The following is a 22,778-nucleotide window of genomic DNA, read 5'->3' on the forward strand; positions in this document are numbered from 1 at the left end:
TTTCCACGGTGCAGGTACCAGAGATTTTGAAAGCCCGACCGGGGGGGGGGGGTGCTTTCTTCTCGGAAACCTAATCGTCAGGGACAGTATTGGGGGAGGTGCAGTGTCTGCAATCAAGCTGCTGGCTGCATGCTAAGATACCACATGGAAGAAAAAGCATGAAGCGTAAAGTTTAAGTTGGAAATATAAGATAAGTATGTGTTAATATTGTCCCCGGCTCTGATTGAATGATTTGGCTAAAAGCCCTGGATACACTGAAGGCGTTAATGAGAAACTTTTTAAGGATGTTGAAAGTGCTCTTTATCTTTGCAGTGGAATAAATCGGTTGTGGATTATAACTATAAATATAACTTGGTGTGTGGACTAAAATCCAGAATTACTTGTGGACATAATTTTTATTAGACTTGAAAGAGTTTTGTCTTCTTGAGATTGTTTCTTTCATTTTGTTTTTCTCCATTAACCACACCGCTATCTGTAAGAAAAATTCAAAGAATGCCTGACTGAAAAACATGTGGTGGAAGTAAGGAGAATAATACGCTGTGGACATCTTGTGGATTAGAGAGAAATTGCAGGATGGAGCTTGTTCCAGATATTTGGACTCAAATGATCCTCAAAAATTTGGAAAAATTGCTCACAATGAGAAGACAGTAGTTGAGTTGGTCCTTGCAGATTCAAGCCAGTTTAAAGACTCTCTCTCAACAGATAGATGTGTGCAAGGAGCAACTGGAAGGTGTGAAGAAAACAGAAGCTAACAGAAGGAGAAAGCGGAAAAGATGATGGTGAGGGATGAAATCATTATTAGAAGAGTGGGAAATCAACAGGATCTAGAGGGGATGCTGATGGAGATTGAAATAGAGAAGATGGACAGAGTAACATGGGTGCACAAAATACAAAATTTGTTGGAACAAGAAGAAGAAAACATATCCCAGTTAACTGGAAGAATGAACATACCTTATAAAAGAAAGTGTGGGCTTATTGAATTCTGTTATGGAGATAAACTATTAAAGATATTACAGGAGAAAAAATGGAAAGAAAGAAAAAGAAACCTGAGGGTTAAAGAAAATTGGAGGATTTTATTTAGTTAATAACTGCTTTAAATTTACTTAAAAAAACAAATATATACGAAATTGATATATATGAATTAGAATGAATTAGAAAAAATAGCTGGAAATGTTAGCATGTGGATGAATTGTTTATAGGTGGTTATTATGTTAAAGAAAAAAATGTAATCAGATTGGAGAATTAGATTGGAGAATGGTAAAGAACATATTATAAGAGATTGTTGGTTTTATTATAATTTGGAAATTAGATTATTTAGAAAATATATTATATGCCTAATAAAGGTTTGTTGTTGTTGTTGTAGAAAATTATAGGGAATTAGGAAAAATCTAATATTTGATATAAGAAATATATAAATAAGTAGAAGAGTTAGAACTAGATGGAAGAATTGTTTTATATGTTGTTATATTTTGGTAATTATATTTTGTTTTAATATTAATGAGTAATTGAAGTAAGTTTATGTTTGATAGAAAGCAAAAATTTAGAAAATATAGTACAGAGCATCAGGGAAAATTTAGTATATATTATATAAATAAATGGATAAACTAATAAGAGGCAGAAGTAGATGAGGAGTAGATTAGGAGATATAGTATGATGAATGAGTAATGTTATATGGTATTTAGCACTCCTAAATGTATGTTATATGTTTGTATGTCTGTGTGTGTTAATTAAAAATAAATAAATTAATTAATTAAAAAAAATACAAAATAGGCATATAGGTGGAGCCTCATTATTCACGAGGGTTCCGTTCCTGGAACCCACGTGAATACCAAATTTCGCGTGGAACCAAGTCATGCGAAATTTGGGCTCCACTCACCTTTGAACACAACCGGAGTCTTTCTCTGTCATGTCCGGAGCTGTTCTGAGGCCCCTGGAGGCCGCGCACAGCCTCTGGAGGTCCTAGAGAGGCACTTCTGGTTTTTGTCCACGTGCAGCCTCCACGGGCCTCAGAAAGGCCCCTGAAAGCCTTGGAGGTCACTTCTCTGGAGGCTCTTATGAGGCCCATGAGGCCTCCGTATGGCCTCTGGAGGTCCTAGAGAGGCACTTCCGGTTTTCGGCCGAAAACTGGATGTGCCTCTCTAGGACCTCTGGAGACCATTGTGAGGCTCGTGGAGGCTGCGCACGGCCTCCATGGGCCTCATAAGAGCCCATGCAGTCTGGCTCCATGCAGGTCCAGCGGACCCATGTTGAGTCAGATTCATGGTTAAAAATATTACGAAGAGGCTCCACCTGTACTTTGGAAAAACTTGAAATGACAAAAAAATGGCCCTTTGTGGTTTTTAGCTTTGAAAACTGACTTGTTTCTCTTTTCAGATGTTATACTAATATTCACAATGACTTTCATTTAGTGGTCTTATAAATGTACTTGATGTATTATATCTTTATGTTCCTTTGGGATATTAGTGGTTGACTTTGCCTGAAGCGTATCATATCATCGAACTCAATAATAGATTATTTAGAAGAAAAAGTAAGAATTTGGCCCAAGTATATCAAAAGGGCATGTTTTCCCACTTGGAACTTTTTACTATTCCCACACATCAAAACCACAATTATAGTTTGTCATACCTAATTAAATTTGAATCTTTAATATTCTTTTTTTCTTTCAAATCAGTAATCTGGTCTCACACACACACACAATTCATCTTCACAGCATGAGGTGGCACTTTTGAGTTTAAGGACAGAAGCATATGTTATGAGACCCTTACAGAACATGTGTGGCTGTAACCTCCTGAATGCCCTGTCTTCTCCTTTCTTACCTGCAAAATCTAGGACTACAGAATGGTGGCTATGATCACATTGCATTCTGAGTTTCTAAATAGACTCTTCTTCACAGGCTGCAAATGATAGGCATGAGGAAAGTTGAAGAGGAATGATATATGTTATTGAGGAAAGGGTTTGAACAAGACTATTTCTTTTAAAAATTGATTTAGGAAATGGGTGTTATTTCACATGAAATCAAAACCGAAGTTAAAAATGAAATCTAAAGCTTATGGTTAACTTACTTTGCATTTAACAGAATACAGATAGCTTCCATCACCGTCATGACAAGATCAGGAGGTTTAGTGAAAACTCTGATTTCAGAAATATCTGCTTTATCTAAAGAATCAAGAGCTTTGTTAGCAGCTTCTAAAGCAGGCAGAGCTTCATCCAAATCACGCTGAGCATCATCAGCTATTGCCTGTGTTTCCTCTGCTTTAACTTTTGCAACAGCTTCATCTTCTTGAACGATTCGCCGAACCTAAAAAAAATTAATTGGCCAATACATATTAAGTAATTAGAAAACATTTATACCCCTCCTTTCTTGCCATGGAAGCTTCAGGTGGCTTACAATTAATTAAAAACCATCAGGAAAAGAAAACATAACTCTCCCCGCTTTATAATTTTACAGTTTAAACTTTTTCTAACTTTGTCTCAAGGTGGTTTACAACAAGGTTAAAAATACATAATAAAACATACATTAATACACAATACAACATATCCCCATATCCATAGATCCCATATTCGCAGTTTCACTTACCCACGGTTCCATGCCTCTCCCCCGTCTCCGGAGGGTGTGCAACGGGAGTTGAGCTCTTCTGAGCCATCTGCCCAGAAAGACTATTAGAAGAGAAAAAAATGCAGCTTCTGGTTTTTAGGAAAAAACCAGAAATGACATTTTTATGCCTTTAAAAGGTATTATGAGGGCCAGTGCATCCACTGAGGTCTTCCCTGAACCTCATAACCCCTCACTTTGCAACACCCAAGGTGTAGGGGGAGTGTAAGAGCTTCCTGTGTATCCATGGTTTCCTGTATCCACAGGGAGTTCCAGAATGGAACCACCATGGATACCAGGGCACCACTGTACTTAAAAACACAGTGGTCAAAAGTAATGTGTTAAAATATAAAACTATTATGTGAATAACAGATAAAAGGTCGGATAAAAAGTCTGGCAGGTCTCCCAATATCCTCAACTGTCAGAAATATCCCCCCATCCTAAAACCATGAAAAGTTGTTTGAAATAGAAGCATTCCACCTCATTTGGTTACATGGAGTATAGGAAGACTGTGGAACAGGATGCAGTTCTGTAATTTATCAACAAAGGTGAAGGATGCACACAGAAAAGGGTGTCCTCGCAATGTTTCTGTCTCAGAACAACCAACACTTACTATTCACATTAGATTGCAGGATGTACTTTCTCATATTTGCAACACTGAAGGAAAAGAAACACAGTCAAAACAAAGGATTTTATGGAGAAGGATTTAATGTCTGGATTTTTCCGTTGAGGTCAAACTAGAAGTTGCCTGGAGCATGTTATTGGAATTAGCATACCCCATATTTTTATGGTATGAAAATCCCATTTAGAAAAAGCTTCTGCTAATCTCAGCTCTGGGCTAAATGGACCAATGGTTAGACAAGACAGCTCCATACGTTTAGTGAATTGGTTAGCTTCTCATAGTATTTAATTAATGTGAAGGTAGCAACATAATTCCAGGGATTGTGTCACTAAAAGAGGTGAGGGAGGGTGCTTTAACTTACTGTGGGCTTGGGCAAGCAGCAGGAAGTGCAGGGAGCCCCGCCCAGCCGTCTGCAGGGCTCCCTGAGGCTTGGAATGTTGAGAAACAGTGAGCGCAAACCACCTCTTGGTTGTAGCGCAAAACTGGAAGTGGTTTGCACTCATTGTTCCTCAACATTCCAAGCCTCACAGAGCTCCCTGCAATGCCTGCTGCATGCCCAAGCCGACAGTAAGTTAAAGGACTGCCCCTAGCTCTCCTTAAAGACTCAATCCTGGGATTGCGTCACTGCCTCCCTCCTTCCCCCGTCCCTTAAAGGGATGGGAGAAGCTTTACATGAACTGGTGGGTCACGTCCCACCAGTTTGAGAACCACTGGTCCATAAGATCAGGATGTTGGGTCTAGAGCAGTGGTTCTCAAACTGGTGGGTCACGACCCAACAGTTCGTGTAACAATGCCCCATTCCCTTTAAGGAGTGGGGGCAGGGGGCAGAGGCAGCAAAGTGATCCCCAGGATCGCGCCCTGCAGGGGAAGAGGGGGCTATTTTTCAACTAACTTTACGTGCTCCCAGGGTCCAGGGGGTGTTGAGATCCCTGCAGAGCGCTTTCAGGGTTCCCCGCGGCTTCTAAACAGTGAAGGTTCCAAGCACAATTAAACTGGAAGTGGAACTTCCGGTTTAGTTTTATTGCTATTTTGTTTATTTCAAATTATTGGTGCCTTGGGGAGGAAACCTCTTCTGTTGTAAAGTGCCATGAACACTGATGCTGCTATTTAAATAAATAATAGTACAAAGGCATGTTGCTCCACTGATATTAAAACAAAGTTAAAAATAATTAATATCTGCCATGACTACAAACATAATACTTTGTACCTGATCAGCATTTTCTTGATCCACTGCTAATTTTTCCATCAAAGCCTCAACATCCACTGATTTATCCTTGAGGATTGGCTCTAAAGCTGAAAGATCTAATTTCATTTTATCTACAAGGACATTTGTCTCTAACAGTTTGCTTAAGCCATTCTTCACACGATCCCGAGCCTAAAACACAGAAAAGAATATCGCTTAAAAATATATTGATTACTGTTACAAAATGTCAGAAGTACCACAGTTCTGATTCATCATAGCTGGTCTAATTAGAACTACTATTCTCACAGCCCAATCCTAACTAAATACCTGTGTGATGATGCAATGGTGCTGGCCCAGGCTGCACTGCACCCTGCAGGGGATTTCTGGCTGCTGGAGGTCTCTTCAACATAAGGGAACATTTGTCCCCTTGTCCCAGATAAGCCCCAACAGCCATAATGGATCAACAAAGACCTGCGCAAGCGATATCACTGTGCAAGTCCATGTTGATCCATGCAGGCAGACTGGGCCTGGGAAGGGGGTTTGGATATGGCACAAGCCAGCACTGCTGATCCCACTCCCCCCTGGACCTCCCCAAGCCTCTAATGCCTTATAAGGCATTAAAAACATCACTTCATGTTTCACTAAGAAAACAGAAATAGTGTTTTTAACCATTTGGGGGTCAGTCTGAGCCTGGCAGAAGTCACGGACAGATGTCTGCAGCCTCTGCTGGGCTCAAAGGATCCTCTGGAGCAGGGGTGTTCAAACTTTTTGGCAGGAAGGCCACATCATCTCTCTGACACTGTGTTGGGCGCTGAGAAAAAAAGAATTTACATTTAAGATTTAAATAAATTTACATAAATGAATATGTAATTCATATGGCCCATGTGGCCATATGGAGCTAGGCGGTTTGACTCTGTCAGTCCGCTTGTCCGGGGGCTACATTGGCTGCCCATTCGTTTCCAGGCCCAATTCAAGGTGCTGGTTTTGACCTTTAAAGCCCTATACTGCTCTGGGCCAGGGTATCTTAGAGACCGCCTACTTCCGTACAATCCAGCTCGTCCTCTTAGGTCAGGGGTCGGCAACCTTAAACACTCAAAGAGCCATTTGGACCTGTTTTCCGGAGGAAAAAAACCTCAGGAGCCACAAAACCCTTTTGACATCTAAAATGAAGATAATACTGCATATATAGGTTTTTTTTTTTTACCTTTATGCTCTTATAGGTCCCATTTTTATAATGTAGCCCCCTCTTGTAGCTTTTAGTTAGTTTTGTCATACATTCTTGTCCTGTGTTTTCAGACGCCTGGTCCTCTATGGTGTTTTGCCTGATTCCAAGGCTATTCTCTGCGTCAAGAATTATGCCCACTTTAAGCAAATTAGCTCCCCTTCTTTCCCCCAACAAATGACCCTGGTTCTGCCCTGCACTCCTGCTGGACCCCACCTCCAGGGTAGCTCGCCTGTTCAACCTGCAGAGGTCCTCTCTCCTGCCAGCAGCCTCCCACCACTACAGCAGACCCTTGGTCCTCAGCGGGTCTTGGGCACAGCAGCTACACACCAAACTCCAGTGTCTCCAGCAGTCCATTAGTCACAAAGTCAGTCTTTGAGTATTCAGGGCAGAGTCCAAAGTCAGTAAGCCAAGTCACAGTCCAAGGTCAGATTCCAAAGTAAATCAGTCAGAATATCCAAGTCAATAAGGCAAGTCAGTCTCCTCTCCAACCTGCACTCCTTCTCCAACCCACACCCCCCTTTCTGCCTCAGGAGCCCATTATATCCCTGAGGGCCCTATTGCCTTCAAGTGGCTGCAGCTATGCAGCACACTCTGCTGGATGCCCAGGCCTTACCCTTAAAGGGGCCACTGCTGACACCACATCTGCCTCCTCACCAGATCTTCCAGGATTCCAATACATATGGCGGTTATGACATCTGCTTATTTTACATGGATACTAAAGAACTCCCCCACCTTCCAGAGGCACCCTGCTGGAAGGAAAAAAGGACACAGACTCCAGAGGTGGGGAAGAGAAGAAGCCAGACGTGGGGGGGGGGGAGAGCCACAGGCCAGCTTCTGCCCTGCCTGCCTGCCTTCCCTCACTCAGGCTGCAACCCTCTCCACACTATCCTGGGAGTAAGCCCCATTGACTACAATGGGACTTCTGAGCAGACAAGTTGGTTGGAGCTCTCAGGTTGCAGTCCTCTCCACACTTTCCTGGGAGGAAGCCTCACTAACTACTTGTGAGTAGACCTGCATAGGAGGGGGCTGAGGCTGCAGCCCTCCACACCTTCCTGGGAGGAAGCCCCACTGACTACAGCTTACTTGTGAGTAGACCTGCACAGGAGGGGGCTGAGGCTACAGCCCTCCACACCTTCCTGGGAATACCCCTGGGACTACATAGGGGCTTGCTCGTAAACAGACCTGCGCAGGCACCCAGCCACCCATCCTTGCGCTTGGCCTTGAGCAGGCTCCATGGCTGCCATCCCAGGCACCCTTTCCTGGGAGTAAGCTTCATCCGCTGTAATGGGGCTTACTACTTAGTAGACACACAGGATGTCTCCTCAGCTATGGAAGAAAAGCCTCTCCTTGCACTGAGTGGGGACCTGCTGAGGGAAAGGAGGGCTGCAAGGGCTCGCAAGGGCTGAGGAGGAGGAGGGCGTCCTGCTGGAGAGTTGGGGAAGGGAAAAACAGGGAGCTTAAGCCTGCAGAACGGGCAAAATTGAAAAGGGAAACCAATGTGGGGCAGGTGGGGGTGAAGGGAGAGGAGGGCAGTGAGCTCAGGGGGCGGAGGGAAGCAGCCTGCCCTCCTAACACAGGTGCCTCCTGTTACCCCCTTTGCCACTTTCACTGGGAGGAGCCGCAGCAGACAGCTGAAAGAGCCGCATGCGGCTCTAGAGCCGCAGGTTGCCGACCCCTGTCTTAGGTCATCAGAGAAGGCCTTTTCACAAGTGCCGCCGCCTAAGGAGGTACATGGGGCGGTGGCAAGAAATAGGGCCTTCTCAGTAGTGGCACCAATGTTATGGAACTCCCTTCCCCTTGACTTGAGAATGGCTCCCTCTCTTGAGACTTTTCGGCAAGGCCTGAAGACCCTTCTGTTTAAACAAGCCTTCTGAGTTCATGGCCTTTTTAACATCTTTTCTACATCTTTTAGTATTTTTTACAGGCCTGATTCCTCTATGATCTGCTGCTTTATGCTCTTTTTATCTGACTACTGTTTTTATGGTATCTGTTAATGTGTTTTTAAAATGTTTTTTATCTGTTGGTTAAATTATGTTTTTAATCTGTTTTTAACATGTTGTAAGCCGCCCTGGGTCCCTTTTAGGGAAAAGGGCGGGATATAAATAAAGTTTATTATTATTATTATTATTATTATTATTATTATTATTATTATTATTATTATTATTATAGAGATGGAACTTATATGAATGAATTAAAGTCTCATGATGGCTCAAGGCCTATAAAAGGCCTTTCGGAAAGCAAGGCCAGCCTTTCCTTCACTGCTGCTTCACAGATATGAAACAGCAAGCAGTGAACAGAGTCCTCGGCCTGCAGTTCGTGCAAGAGATTGAACAGTCAGCCCTTGCTCTGAGAGCAGTCGCGTTGGACCAGCATGGGCTCCAGCAACTGCCTGGTGAACCAGAGGCTCATTGGAGACTCTATGGAGGCTCCCTATGGGCCTGATTAGGGGTCCCTAATAGCCGCAAATGGCCCCTGGGCCAGGGTTTGGCCACCCCTGTTCTGGAGGAAGGGAAGCAGAGCTCCCCTCACTTCTGGAGGAGGAGTGCATGGGGGGCACACACAAAGGGACCCACAAACCCAATCTGCAGATAAGTGAATCTGCTGATATGGGATTTGTGGATACGGGGGGTCCCCTATGTCTGATGTAAACTGCATTTAATGCTGGTTGTCTGGTTTGGATGAAAGACGAAATTAACATGGTGTGTAGGTTCTTGAATTTCATTACATCAAATACAATCTAGATTTTTAAAAGTTAATTAAAAAGCCACTTCCTTAACAGAAAAAATATACTCAAAAACAACACTGAAGATGTTGAGAAGGGAAACAAACAAAAACAAAAAAGCAGAGAGACCAAAACACCCCTAAACATAGAAAAATTCTTGCTAATAAACTTCAACCTACTGAAACTAGTTGCTTCCTTTTTTCACTGAGCATGCTCAAGTAAAGGTTGATTAACTCCAAATAGGAAGTGGGTGTTGTATAATAGCGCCGCCGCAGCTCTGCATAATATCTCTCTGCCATCTCCGTCACACTCATGTGAATGTCTACGCACATTACGGATAGTTTCTCTTTCATTTCATCGCTTCCAAGGTCAACGTGCAGGAAAAAAGTCCGTGATACAGAAAGAAGTGCTTCTCTGGGCCACTGAAAAAGGGTTAAAAGGTTACCTGAATGATGGCTATAACGACATTTGTTTGCATTGTAGAATCGTGGCATTACACAGTTTGGGACAATAGGTTTCCATTCCTTTTGACTTTGGGAACAGCCAAGTTCTCTGGATATATAATGCAGTTTGTACAACTTTTCTATAGCATTTGCATATATTGCTAGCCCTATGTAGTTCCTTTTTCTATTGTCAAATAATAAAGCAATGTACTTACAACAAAGGATTCCATGCAACTACTAGACAATGAATAGTGCTATGTAAATTTTTTCTGAGTTGATGTACCACCATCCAGCAAGTATAGGCACCAATGGATCTTTGTGGTAAGATGTATGCCTCTGCAAAACTGAGCAAACCTTCAGAATGGGTCAGACTGGTAGGAAAAAGTACAGTTTAAATCAGCGGCACTCAAAGTTGCAAGTGCTGCGGACCCAGAATGCAGTCCCCATCCAGACCGCATCAGAGCGTTCCACTCAGGCACCGTACTCATGTCGTCTGCTTGGCGTCCCAGAATGTCGTGTGACAGGATGTCCAAGCAGATGCAACTGCCTCAGAGCATCCCTGTCCCCCAAAAGAGGGGGACTTCACGCAGCACCCAAGCAGAATCAAAAAGTCCGCTCACTAGGCAGATGGATTCATGTGAACACTGGATCTGGTGCCGGGCCACAGTGTGAGTGGCTCTGGTTTAAACAACTGACAAGTTTCAAAAATTTTGAGCTGACCTTGAAATATTTTTTTGACAAGTTTAGGAGAATATTCCATGTGCCCATTTTGATAATTTTACTTTTGGGGGGAGATAAAGGAACTCTCGAGGCAGTGAACAAAATAAAATAAACTTGGCCCAAGAAAAGCCACTACATTTATCATAAAATAAAATGTGGAGGTTAATTTGGAATGAGAAACCTTCCAAGGAATTTCAAAGGAAGTAAAAACAGTCTCCTTTAACCTCCTGTCCTGTACACTCCCACCAGGAAGCAAGTTTCATGGAACTCAACAGGACTTATTTCTGAGCAGCCATGCATAGAGTTGTGGTAAAAAATATAAAACATTTCTTAATTCTGAACATCTCTAGTTCTGAGACAACCAGACAAATATTACTATTCTATTAGTAATTCAATTTTATTAGTAGTATTCTATTTTATTTTTAGTAATAGTAATTATCACTATTCTATTAGTATCTATTAGATTCTTTGGATTATTTCCCTCCTCCTCCTTCCTGCCTCATTATGTTTACCCTTTTAATAATTGTAAAATTTTTGTGTTGTTTTACTTTGTTTATTTGTTATATGCCAATAAAGGTTGTGAAGATGATGATTTATTAGATTCTATTATCTGAAGGAAGAGATTTAATTCAAAAGGCTTACACGGAGAGAGGACAAGATTGAGTGTATTACCATGAAAGATTAGCAAGTGATAACAATTTTTATTTTACACACAGTACATTTTGTCACAGTATGTAGAAAATAACCATAAGCATAAAAGGGAAGCAGCTGGTGAAGACAACAATTTGATATTCTTTAAAAGAATAATGTGTTATTCGAACATTTTAACAAGATCCTTTGATTAAAATTTATTACCTGCACAAACCAATCAATAGTACAGCAATTCACAAGTGATGGAAACATTCGACATCGTGCTCGGAAAGCATCCCCTACAGGGCTCATGCACAGAACAATGTGTAGCTTCTGGCGGACTCGATTAATAAAGAATTGGAATACCTGTGAAAAGGTAGTCACAAGTGTTAATTCAAGGATAAGAAGACACTAGGTTAATAATTAGGTATTTAGCACAAATAAAATCAAATATGCTCATAAACTGCAAGCTGGTGGGGAAACAGACTGGGTGACTAAGAATCTCTCTGGCTGCTGGTGCTACCTTGCCATAGGATTGGGCTGTTAATTAGCTACTTCCTTCTCTCACTCCCAAGTTCAGTCTGTGATGTTCTCTGACAACAGCAGCAACATCAGAAGTAATTTCCATTTACAACTGATAATTACACAACTGATATTCATCCATGCACCATAATTTCAATGTCTCCACCTACAGGAACAGCACATTCAAGTAACACATTTAAAATGATATTTATACTGTGTCTGTTACCTCATCCCTGTTGCCCTCTGCAATACCCGCTTCTTTTGCTTTGGGACGAGTGGCTGCCATAACAAACTCCAGTTCATCCTTTTCAAACAAATTAGGTACCTCTCCAGAATTCAGAATATTATTTATATCTTCTAGAAACTCCTCTACAACTATCTGTAGAAGGCACGAATAGCAGATGTTACAGTAAAAAAAAAGTACAGTAAAAAAAAGTCACTCTGAGAAAACTAAAAGTAACAGTTATTTAGTACAGTTACTACACATTAGAAAAACTTTTCATGTTCTCTAAAATGAAAGGTACATTTGTAAGTATTGGTCTTGATCCAAATATAGTAACTCATAAACAGTGAGAGGGGAGGGGGGCATTTTGGGGCAGGGGACATCAGGACGCTGGGTGAATAAGGCCTGAAAAGGGAGTGGGACCAGCCATGGCACTGCAGGCTGAGTCCTAACATCCTTCCTGGTCAGCCTGGTGTTACACTGAACTGCTTGGATTTGCACCAGCCATTTTGCTGGTATGGATCTGGGTAGCTCCATAAGGATTGCTGGGGTGTTACTAGGGGTAAGGGGAAAAATATCCCCTTACTCAGTGATGCAAGGGGTAGTGGTTGCACCAGGCATCAAGCTTTAAGGGGGCAACAAGTTGAACTTGACACTAGTGACCAAAATTGTGAAAATCTTGGTATGTATGAATAATGCCATCATGTTACATATCATTGGAAAGATAATTTAATGTGGAATGCAACAAAACAAACTGCATTGGAATATCTGTATTCTATCTGTATTCTATCAAAAGCTATGGCCAATTAACTAGAAAATGTAAACACAACTGCCTTATGGAACAAAAAGTAGATTTTCTCAACTCAAAACTGAACTATGAGACTAAGGGTGCAACTGACCTATGAGACTAAGGGTGCAATCCTAACTTGCACTAGAACAGGCAAGCCAGGAGGCTTGTGCTGTATTCAGCACAGGATTGTGGCCAGAAGCGGCTCAGACAGAGGTAAGGGGAAAGCCAGAGGTAAGGTGCAGGCGGGCCGACACAAGCAGCTGAGGGGAAGCCAGTACAGAGGCTTATGTCAGCCTCTGCAGGCCAGCGCTTATTCTTTACGGCACGTTTGCGACCCTCCTAACTGCAAGTTAGGATTGCGCCCTAATTGTTCTGAGGAGGCAGGTTTCCCCCCAAATTGCATCTTTTAAAAAGACTGGGCGTGATGTCACTTCCAGTTGTGACATCACTTCTGGGGCATCATTTTGAGCTTGGCACTAGGCTATGTGATCAATAGCTACGCCACTGCCCATAGAGTTGCACTCCAACTGGCACCAACCTTGCACTTGATTGCCTGTTCCAGTTCAAGTTAGGATTGGCCTGCCCATCTCTTAGCTGTCATACTACACCAGGGGAGCCCAAACCCCAGCCCTGGGACCATTTGTGGCCCTCAAGGCCTCTCAATGCGGCCCTCAGGGAGCCTCCAGTCTCAAATGAGCCTCTGGCCCATCCTCAGATTTGTTGGAGCCCACACTGGCTCGACGCAACTGCTCTCATTGTGAGAGCAACTGTTTGACGTCTTGTATGAGCTGCGGGAGGGCTCCCTCCACTGCTTGCTGTTTTACATCTGTGATGCAGCAGTGGCAGTGAAGAAAAGGCCAGCCTTGCTTTGTACAAGGCCTTTTATAGGCCTTGATCTATTGCAAGACCTTCATTCATTCATATAAGTTCATCTTTAATATATTCATTTATGTAAATTTATTCAAATTTTAAATGTAAATTAATTCTTTTTTTCCCCGGCCCCCAACACAGTGTCAGAGAGATGATGTGGCCCTCTTGCCAAAAACTTTGGACACCCCTGTACTACACCAACTCTCTAATTTTAGAAGTTAAATGTAACAGATCTGTATTTTTAACAGGCTACTATGTATATCGGGTTCTCACACATGTAGCACTGGGACCCACTTTTTAGAATGAGAATCTGTCAGGACCCACCAGAAGTGATGTCATGACCAGAAGTGACATCAACAAGCAGGAAGAATTTTTAACAATCCTAGGCTGCAATTCTACCCACACTTACCCAAGAGTAAGTCCCATTTACTATCATTGTTAAAAGAATATACATAGTAGTTTGTTAAAAGTGCAGGTCTGTAACATTTCCCCAAATGCAGTCACACACCATGGTAGCATCAAATCTAATAAATTAAAAATAATACATTGAAATGAATGGAGATCCACGTGAAATTAGCTCGCGAGGTGGGTCCTGACCCACAGTTTGAGAAATACTGATGTATATGCTTTTAACACTGATAGTCAATGGGGCTTCCTCCTGGGTAAGTGTGGATAGGATTGCAGCCTTTGAGGTGTTTGGAGATTTTTATTTTAACAGGTCAGCAACTACTTGGGAGGGTTAGGAGGGTTAGTCTTTATTTTAAACAAATGTTTAAACTTGTACTGACTGTATACTTCTAATTTACCTACTTACTAAATGAATTAATTCATTTAATTTGATTTTGTAGTATGGGGATGTTAAAAATTTCCTGCTTGATGATGTCACTTCCAGCCATGACATCACTTCCAGGTTAATGACATCACTTCCGGTGGGTCCTGACAGATTTTCATTCTAGAAAGTGTGTCCCAGTGCTAAAAAGTTTGAACACTGCAGTAATACATACTTTACAGGTCTGTTTTGAGGATTACATCAATACATAGAAAGTACTTTGAACTTTCAAAGTGCTATACAAATGTCAAGTACTATTAAAATTATTTAAAACTACAACAAAACCTACCTTCTGTTAACCAGGTCAAATACCTGGAAAAACAAGTTTAAGCAACTTCCCTGGATGATCCAGAACCGTGCTTCCTGCCCATCTAGCATCCATCAAGCTCCATCAAGGCAAGTACAGTACATTTAAACTAGAATTTGATAGCACTATAGGTAAAGATATTCAGCAGAACCAAGACCCCACAGACAAATAACCCCATCATAAAACAGTTTCTGCAAAGTTTCACTTCAAAACAGCAGATGGAGAATCGCAAAACCAAATAGTCCCCTGTTTAAAATGAGAATCCTGCTCATAGAAAACTAGCATGTCAGGGGAAAAAGCTGGGGTAGAATCTTTCTCTGTTAATATAGTAACAGATTACACACACACACACACAGGTCAAGCCTTGTTATACACTGATTTCTTATACACAGATTTGACTCAACACAAATGGCCACTGCAAATGAGAAGGCATGTGCTGATCCCTGGAGAAGGGGAAAAAATCCACTATGATTTTAACATAGTTTAAAAAACTGCTTTTCTTACTGTTGTACAGTCATGCAAGTGATCATTCCATTCTTCAGCTGAGCCAGGCAAAGGCAGGGAATCTTTTGCATTTCTAATTGCTGACTGCGAGTCCAATCCTGGGCTCAATGCCCTGGCTTACCGCTGGACAGGAGGCAGGGAGGCAGGAGGCAGGGAGAGGGTGGGTGCGAGGCATGCTGGGGGGAGGGAACAGGGCGGGAGGAAGGCGAGACCGGTGGAGCTCTGCTCCACCAGATCCTGGGCATTCGTGTTGGGCTTGGTGCCCGACATGAACGCTCTTACGCTGACCTTTTGGTCGGCTGTGAATTGAGTAGCCCCATTGTGGGGCTACTTCTCTTACCCAGGAGAAGGGGACAAAAGTCCCCTTCTCCCAAGGTGCCGCCCACAGCTGCCATTGGCGCACAGGATGCGGAGATAGCCTTTTTTGTGCCACTGCAGCCGCGCACCCCGGGAGCTCAGGATTGGGCTGTGCCTCTCTACACCAGTAAGAAAAGCGGTTTTTAAACCATAATTGTAATGGAACACATTTTTTAATTTTTTAAAACTGCTTTTATTTAATACATTTTATGGTATCAGCAGGGAATCCCAGAATCAAATCCCTGCAGATGCTGAGGCACAACCTTATTCCATTAGGAGCAATGGAGGGATTGCAATGCTAGAAATGCATTGCTAAAAATGCATTTTTTGCACCTAAGGCATGACTTGCTCTTGGGTTGTTGATGTTATAACTACTAGTAATAATAGTACATCACCAATGTACATGGCACTTTGGAGTTATAGAAGCAGAAATACAGAGCTTGCAACCTACATGTAAACACCTCTTAAGCTTCTGAAAGCACCATCCAATAGTACCCAACACTGTATCTCCTTATATCACCAGGCAATGTGCTTACCCTTTTTACTGATCAATCCATCTCATAGTAATGAAGCAGAGATCTGAGGAAAGACCCCTTTGAAACATTTTGACATAGAAAATTATTGTACAGTTTAACACCAAGCATTTTTACATCACTACGGGCGCAATCCTAACTCCTTATATCAGTGCTTTCCAGAACTGACATAAGGGCAATGCAGTTCTGAGGTAAGGGAACAAACATTCCCTAACTTTGAGGAGGCCTCTGTGAGTGACACCCACCTGCAGGATGCAGCACATGTCCCATTGGCACCACTGTGCCAGTGCTGGAAAGCACTGACATAAGGGGTTGCGATTGCACCCTACATTTTCTATAACTATACCCAACCACATACTCCAGCTTGCTTTGGGCAGTTTTGGTGGTAGGGATTAGAGGTTGGAAATGTGCAATTAATTTGTTAAAATTTAATTAGAATTAATGTCTTGGCACCAAAATCTCATGTGCCTTGCTGTATTTAAACATACAGGTTATATATTAAGCTTAATTTAATTTACTCTCCATTGTTGATTTTACTCTTGTTTTCTCATAATACATTAGATATTTCTCTTATAATGCTCCATTTCTGATTTATTTAATTTATAGCCCAGTTTTTGGGTTCATGGGGAAGGCTCATAGCTCCGTGGTACAATTTATGCTTGATTGCCCACCATTAATCCTAAGCATGTCCAGTTAAAAAAAAAATTCAGGAAAAGAAATTGTTTGTACACACTCACAAGGTGCCTTACAGAATGAAAAATACCACCCATGTAAAAACATTAATTAATTTAAAGTAATTAAAAATAATAAAATTACTTTAAAGCACCTTAGCAATTAAAAGTGTTCTAGAACATTTCTGAACAGGTCTGTCTACCTGTAAATCACATTTCCCTGTCTTATTTGCACTTTACTTATTTAATGAACCGTGTGGTTTCCTTACTAAAGCATTTTGGTTATATAAACATTTTATAAAATCACGTAACATTTTATTACAGAGCTCCCATCTTAGCAGCAAAATGAACATCATTTTTATTTCAGTGATTCATACCTGTGTGTCTGTGAAAAGGAAAACCATATCTTTGTCTTCCACCCCTGCCATTTTATATAGTTTCCTAAGGTCTTCATGAAAAGTGTCATAATTATAACCACGGCTTAATTCTATCTGAAAGCATTTGTAGCCACAAATATGAGCGCCAAGTCTAGTAAGAGACTGCTTGCCCGTGCCTCCAACTCCAACAAGCAGAGCATTTCCTCTTTCCTGGCGAATCATCCGAGCAATCCTATGGGGAAAATTTAGCAAAAGTTTGAAGCTGCTAAAATTCAGAAAAGCAAGAGCCTTTTCCCAGTACCATGTTTGTTTGGTGGCATCTTGTTAAAGGAGGAGTTTGTTTGGTGGCATCTTGTTAAAGGAGGCATTATTAAAAGCTCATCTGGCTCCTTTCTTTCTAAATAACTACACTCGTGCTACATTGTACTAATAGCCTCCAAATGCTGAATAAATGGGACTCTAATAATGAAGTTTTCTATACTGTTTCCTGTACGTGAGCAATGTCTTACAATTCCGGTCAAATAGACATTTCTGCCTATGCCTTAGCACCAAACTACATTGAGCACTTCCCTAACAGAAGGGGAAAGCACAGGATATAGAAAAATAAATAATTCTCCACAGGAGCAGTGCCTGATTCTCCATTATGGAATACACATTTGCCCTTGCAATCATGTCTCTGGAGCCACGGCCAAAGAAAAGACGTTTGACGGGGGCAACTCTGAGTAGGACAGGGAAAGAATTAAGTGTCCCCTGGTCTCTGTAATTCCCCTGGTCTCAGTCACCCCCTTGTGAGGTAGCTTTCAGAGAAAAAGTGAACCAATTCTACAGCAAAGAAGCAGGCAAGTGCAAACCACAAAGTAATGTGTCACATGGGCACTTCACGCAGAGACATGTTCATGTGGCATGTGTAAAATTCCCCTTCAAAGGGGAATCACTACTGTGTTTTTTAAGGGCAGCATGTATATTTAAATAAAGAAGTAAATCAAGTTACAGCATGGAGTGTCCACATAATATTATGCGTATGGGATAGAAGGATATCCAGTTTCTAATCATATGAACGGAATTAATGCACAATAGCAAATTAATTTTAAACACCCATAACTGTTCTTTGCAATACATTATATAGTTTATATCATGTGCCAGTACTAGAAAAATATATTTGTCTACACTAAAAAATGTATACTGACACACTATTAATTTATTAATATTTTAGAATGTACAATTATGTATTAATATTAAAGTAAAAGTTGTGTACTTAGGGTTACCTTGAAACATGCTCTACGGCATCTTGGAAGAATACCAGTTTTACCTCTTTGGAGTTTACTATATTATAATCATCCAGATAATCTTGTAAAACCCCCATAATCTTTTCCATATCAGTTAGCTCCTCATACAATTTATCAGCTTTATCAATTCCAACCTAAAAAATACATTGAGGAGAGCACAATGAATACAATCAGAAGGTATGACAATATAATAACATCCCAGTTAATGCTAACAGTGAAGGAGCTTACATGTGTGACTTAAAGTCAACATATTGTAGCGCATTAAATAGATCCACTTTTTGCAGTCTTTCTGGGAAGAATAACTTCTGGATATTTTTCTTACAGCCCAATCCTGCTCAGATTGCTAGCTGTAGCTCTTTGAAACAGCAGAAGACACTTCCACTGTTGAAAAATGGCTGACTGCACTTGAAGCAATCCGTTGGTGGCCATTTTGTGAGCACTGCCACAAGAGGTGGCAGAGCTCCCTAGATGTTGTTGGATCTGTCCATGGAAAAATTACCAGGTAATGCTGAGAAGGGGTTGGGCAGGAGGAGGAGATGGGGTGGGGAAGCTGCAGGATGGGATGGATCTGGTGGCAAAGGCACATGCCTGATCCTTTCCTCCCTTTCATTTCTTCTGACTTGTGGCACTGTGCAATGGGGGGAGTACAGGGAGAAGGGAATTTAAATCTTCTTTCCCCTCTGAAGTCTCTCAATCTGCCCCTGTGAGCGACCTTCCCATGCCTCAGAATGCCTCCTGGATGCTTCAAAAGGGAACTTCCAGTATGACAGAAAACCTTAAGTGCCTCTCTGAAGTGTTTCAGAGACTTCTGAGGCATGGGGAGGTCACATGTGACCTTCCTGCGCCTCAGAATACCCTCCCAGACTCAACCAGAAGCCACTTCCAGTCACATCCAGAAGGTTTTGGAGGCCTTCCAGACATGGGTTTGGCATCCACGTTGAGTCAAATTCATGAATGCCGAACCTGCAGATAAGGAGGGCCTCCAAGAAGAGGCCCTCTTAAATATCTCTTAAAGAGATTTTTAAATTTACTGAAGTTGATTTCTAACCATGCATTTATTTTTCTGCATGCATTTATTTTTCCATCTTTCTGCCAAAGCAATCAAAATAGTTTACCATTTAATGACTTACAATCTACAATACAAAAGGAAAAAAAAATGAGGAAAGAGGAACTAACCAGAATCAAGTACCATCTGTTTCGTACTGTTGGGTAATGCAGTTGGCATGCTTGGTGCCAAAAGCAGTTTTTGGAGGGGAAGAGACAAACGATGGTTCTAGCTAGCTTGAAGGGGATCTCAAAGTCTCATGCTCCGATATATCCATCACAATCATCGATGGAGGTCAACAGAACTCCAAGGGATTGCCCTTCATCTCTGCACCCTTTGTTGGTAGATATCAAGCCACTTAGTATCAAGAGTCATGGGAAGATTCACCTCTAGTTCTGTCAGCCCACGCATAGCACTTCACTTTTTGCCGCAGAAACTAGCAAATGGTCAGTCATTCACTTATACGGGGGGAAAACAATAAAAAGGTACACTCAAAAACACCATTAATGTCAGGTTAAACATGCACCTTTCCTTTGTTATGCAATTGTGAGGTTAGGGTCAAGTTCAGCTCCCTATTAATTATGTCTTATCCTGCAGCCCACCTCCTCTGTCCAACGGAAGTTAATAGAAATCACTGACAATCATTCTTATAGCCCATTCCTTCATCTCCACCCTGAGTTCAATTTTTTTTCTTGCCAAACTACAATGAAATAGCTATGACTGAAAAATGTGAATTTTCTTTCTAGTGGAAATTGGAATTCGCCTTTCTGTGACATCCTTCTAGAGAGATAGATACTGGGGATCACTTCCACCCCTTTGAATGAGAAACAGAATAATCACTATCCCTTATGTCACTTAAATTGCACTCTTAAACACACCTACCTGGGAGTAAATCTCAATGAAAACAGTGGGATCTAATTCTGAGTAGAAATGGCTAGGCTAGCACTGCTACTGTACTTGCTACAATTAAATCTTGAAATCATCTGCCATTGGACAGTTTTTCTTTGTCAAATTAAATGTAGAGGGAACACAGTGTAATGAACACAAAACACACTTATGTAGCTAAATACCTGGCAAATTGATCTACTCAAGGCCTCAGTGACTGCTCTAGGAAAGATTCCAATGCAAAGGAACAAGAAAAACCCATCAACGTGTTCCTTGCATATACCTGTGACAAGGCCATCTGTTGACCAGCTGTTTGCTTTCTGCATTGATTTGATCTGTCAGCTTTGAGGTTTGGTTCAGAACTTATCCCTGAAAATGACAGTTTCTTAGAATCTAATGGACATTTCTAATTGGATTCCAGCCCATCTTCCTGCATAGACATAAATAAAAATGTAGGCGAATCACCATTTTAAAAAAAACGTTTATCAGGTGATCCTAGCTACCCCCCCTCCCCCATTTATGAGTGACATCCCACCCTGCAATTCTATGCACACTTCACTGGAAGTAAGCCCCATTGACTATAATGGGACTTACATCTTAGCAGACACGCATAGAATTGGACTGTTAATAGAATAAGGCTGAAATCCTATGCATACCTACATGGGAGTAATTCCCATTGAACTCTTCTAAGCAGACATGCATAGGCTTGAAGAATAAGTTGACTTACTCAAAGTAGTACAATCATAAAAGCGAGCCCAGTTAAATTTACAGTTTACAACTTCAAAGAGGTTTATTTCAGAAGTTGACAGATGAAATGGACGATTCTAATAAATTTTTGATGTCAGGTTGACTGCACATTTTGTCCCTTTATTCTGTTGACTAATTATAGACTACATCAAGCTCTCAGCGCGGCTCACATTCATGCAGTGGCAGGTTCTGCTCAAGGCCTCTCACAGAGAAAACAGTACATTAAGGCTCAACCCATTTTGAGTCAAGGACTCTTCTTCAAGGGCAGCAAATTACTTTCCAAGAGGAACTGATTCAAATAGTCATGCAAACTATTTGAGCAGTTTGGTTATTAAGAGATTTTTGCCAGAGCACAAGATAATTGTTTTACTTTTATTAATTAATCATAAGAACCACACTAACAGTCCAATATTACCTAAGTCCCCCCCTTGCCAATGCAGCTGTACCACTGGAGTGTGTACTGTAAACTGCAGGGTGCTGTCCCAGAGGACATTTATTCCCTTGCCCTGGGATAAGCTCTCACTGCCCTGCTGGGTCTACTCAGACCTGCGCCAGTGTTTTAACTAGTGCAAGTCCCAGTAAGGTGGATCTATGCTAGAAAGAGGATACAATATCAGCACTGGTGCAGCCAATACTTCACTCTTCCCAGCCTCAATCTGCCCTGGTCCCTGCCCTGTACTTCTCCTCCTACCCCTATGGCTGATTTACCAGCATGGGAGTTGTTGCAAGGCTGCAAGTTTGGCCATTGAAAAAGAGACAGAATTCCTTTAATTTTCATAATACTTACACAGCAGGGTTCCTATTCTTTAAAAGTCACACTATGTATTTTATTTATTTTAAGAAATGTATACCCTACCCTTTTGCCCCCACAGGGGGCACCCAGGTGGCACATAACCATTATAAAATAAACAATCAAGGAATTAAAAACATCATATTAAAAATGATGAACAAAATAAAACAAGAAACATCACAATCCGTCAAAGACACTATAAGCCGAAAGCCTGTAGGAACAGGAGGCTTCTCATCAGGCATTTAAAAGAGTCCAGAAATGGGGCCATACAACTTCCCCCAAGGGAGGGAGTTCCACAGGTTGGGGGGTGCTTCTGAGAATGTTCCAACCCTTGCTCCCATCAATCTAGTCACAGCAAGGGAAAGAACCGGGAGCAAGGTGTCCAATGAAGAACGAAGTGCATTGCAGGTCCTTCAAGTAGCCATGTACAACTTTAAAGGTAAATGACGAGGACCTTGAATTGGGCCCAGAAACATTCTGGTATTTTGTATTTGGTTGGCAACCTTCAGTCTCGAAAGACTATGGTATAAGCCTACAGCACCCAGTATTCCCAGGCGGTCTCCCATCCAAGTACTAACCAGGCCTGACCCTGCTTAGCTTCCGAGATCAGACAAGATCCAGCATGTGTTTTATGCTTCCAAAATATAAGCAAGATTCTACAGACAGTTAAACCACAATGACACCATTCTATAAATCTTTATTTTCTATGGAACTCTCACCTTTATAAAGTCCCCAAATATGATTGGTTTAGTCACAAATGAGTCTGGATCAACTGACACTCCAAAATGTTTGCCTACAAATTAAAATCCTTAGGTTAACTGGTTTTTAATCATGCATACACAAGACATGTTTGCATATTATACACAATAGTCACTCTTCCACCTGCACAACCCACCTTTTGTGTG

General features: G+C 41.6%; 1 protein-coding gene across 1 annotated transcript in view; it reads right to left on the reverse strand.

Moving 5' to 3' along the window:
* DNAH6 (dynein axonemal heavy chain 6) overlaps positions 1-22,778 on the reverse strand; it is a 192,545-nt gene that overhangs the window by 86,305 nt on the left and 83,462 nt on the right. Inside the window, exons 44-51 of the mRNA XM_066618431.1 lie at positions 22,593-22,666; positions 18,386-18,540; positions 17,121-17,352; positions 11,886-12,038; positions 11,363-11,503; positions 9,524-9,766; positions 5,422-5,589; positions 3,063-3,298 (exon numbers count right to left, since the gene is read on the reverse strand). Of these exons, the coding sequence (XP_066474528.1) occupies positions 3,063-3,298; positions 5,422-5,589; positions 9,524-9,766; positions 11,363-11,503; positions 11,886-12,038; positions 17,121-17,352; positions 18,386-18,540; positions 22,593-22,666 (1,402 nt within the window). The remainder of the gene's footprint in view (positions 1-3,062; positions 3,299-5,421; positions 5,590-9,523; positions 9,767-11,362; positions 11,504-11,885; positions 12,039-17,120; positions 17,353-18,385; positions 18,541-22,592; positions 22,667-22,778) is intronic.

The sequence above is a fragment of the Tiliqua scincoides genome, chromosome 2, assembly GCF_035046505.1.
Source record: "Tiliqua scincoides isolate rTilSci1 chromosome 2, rTilSci1.hap2, whole genome shotgun sequence".
Lineage (NCBI taxonomy): Eukaryota > Metazoa > Chordata > Lepidosauria > Squamata > Scincidae > Tiliqua > Tiliqua scincoides.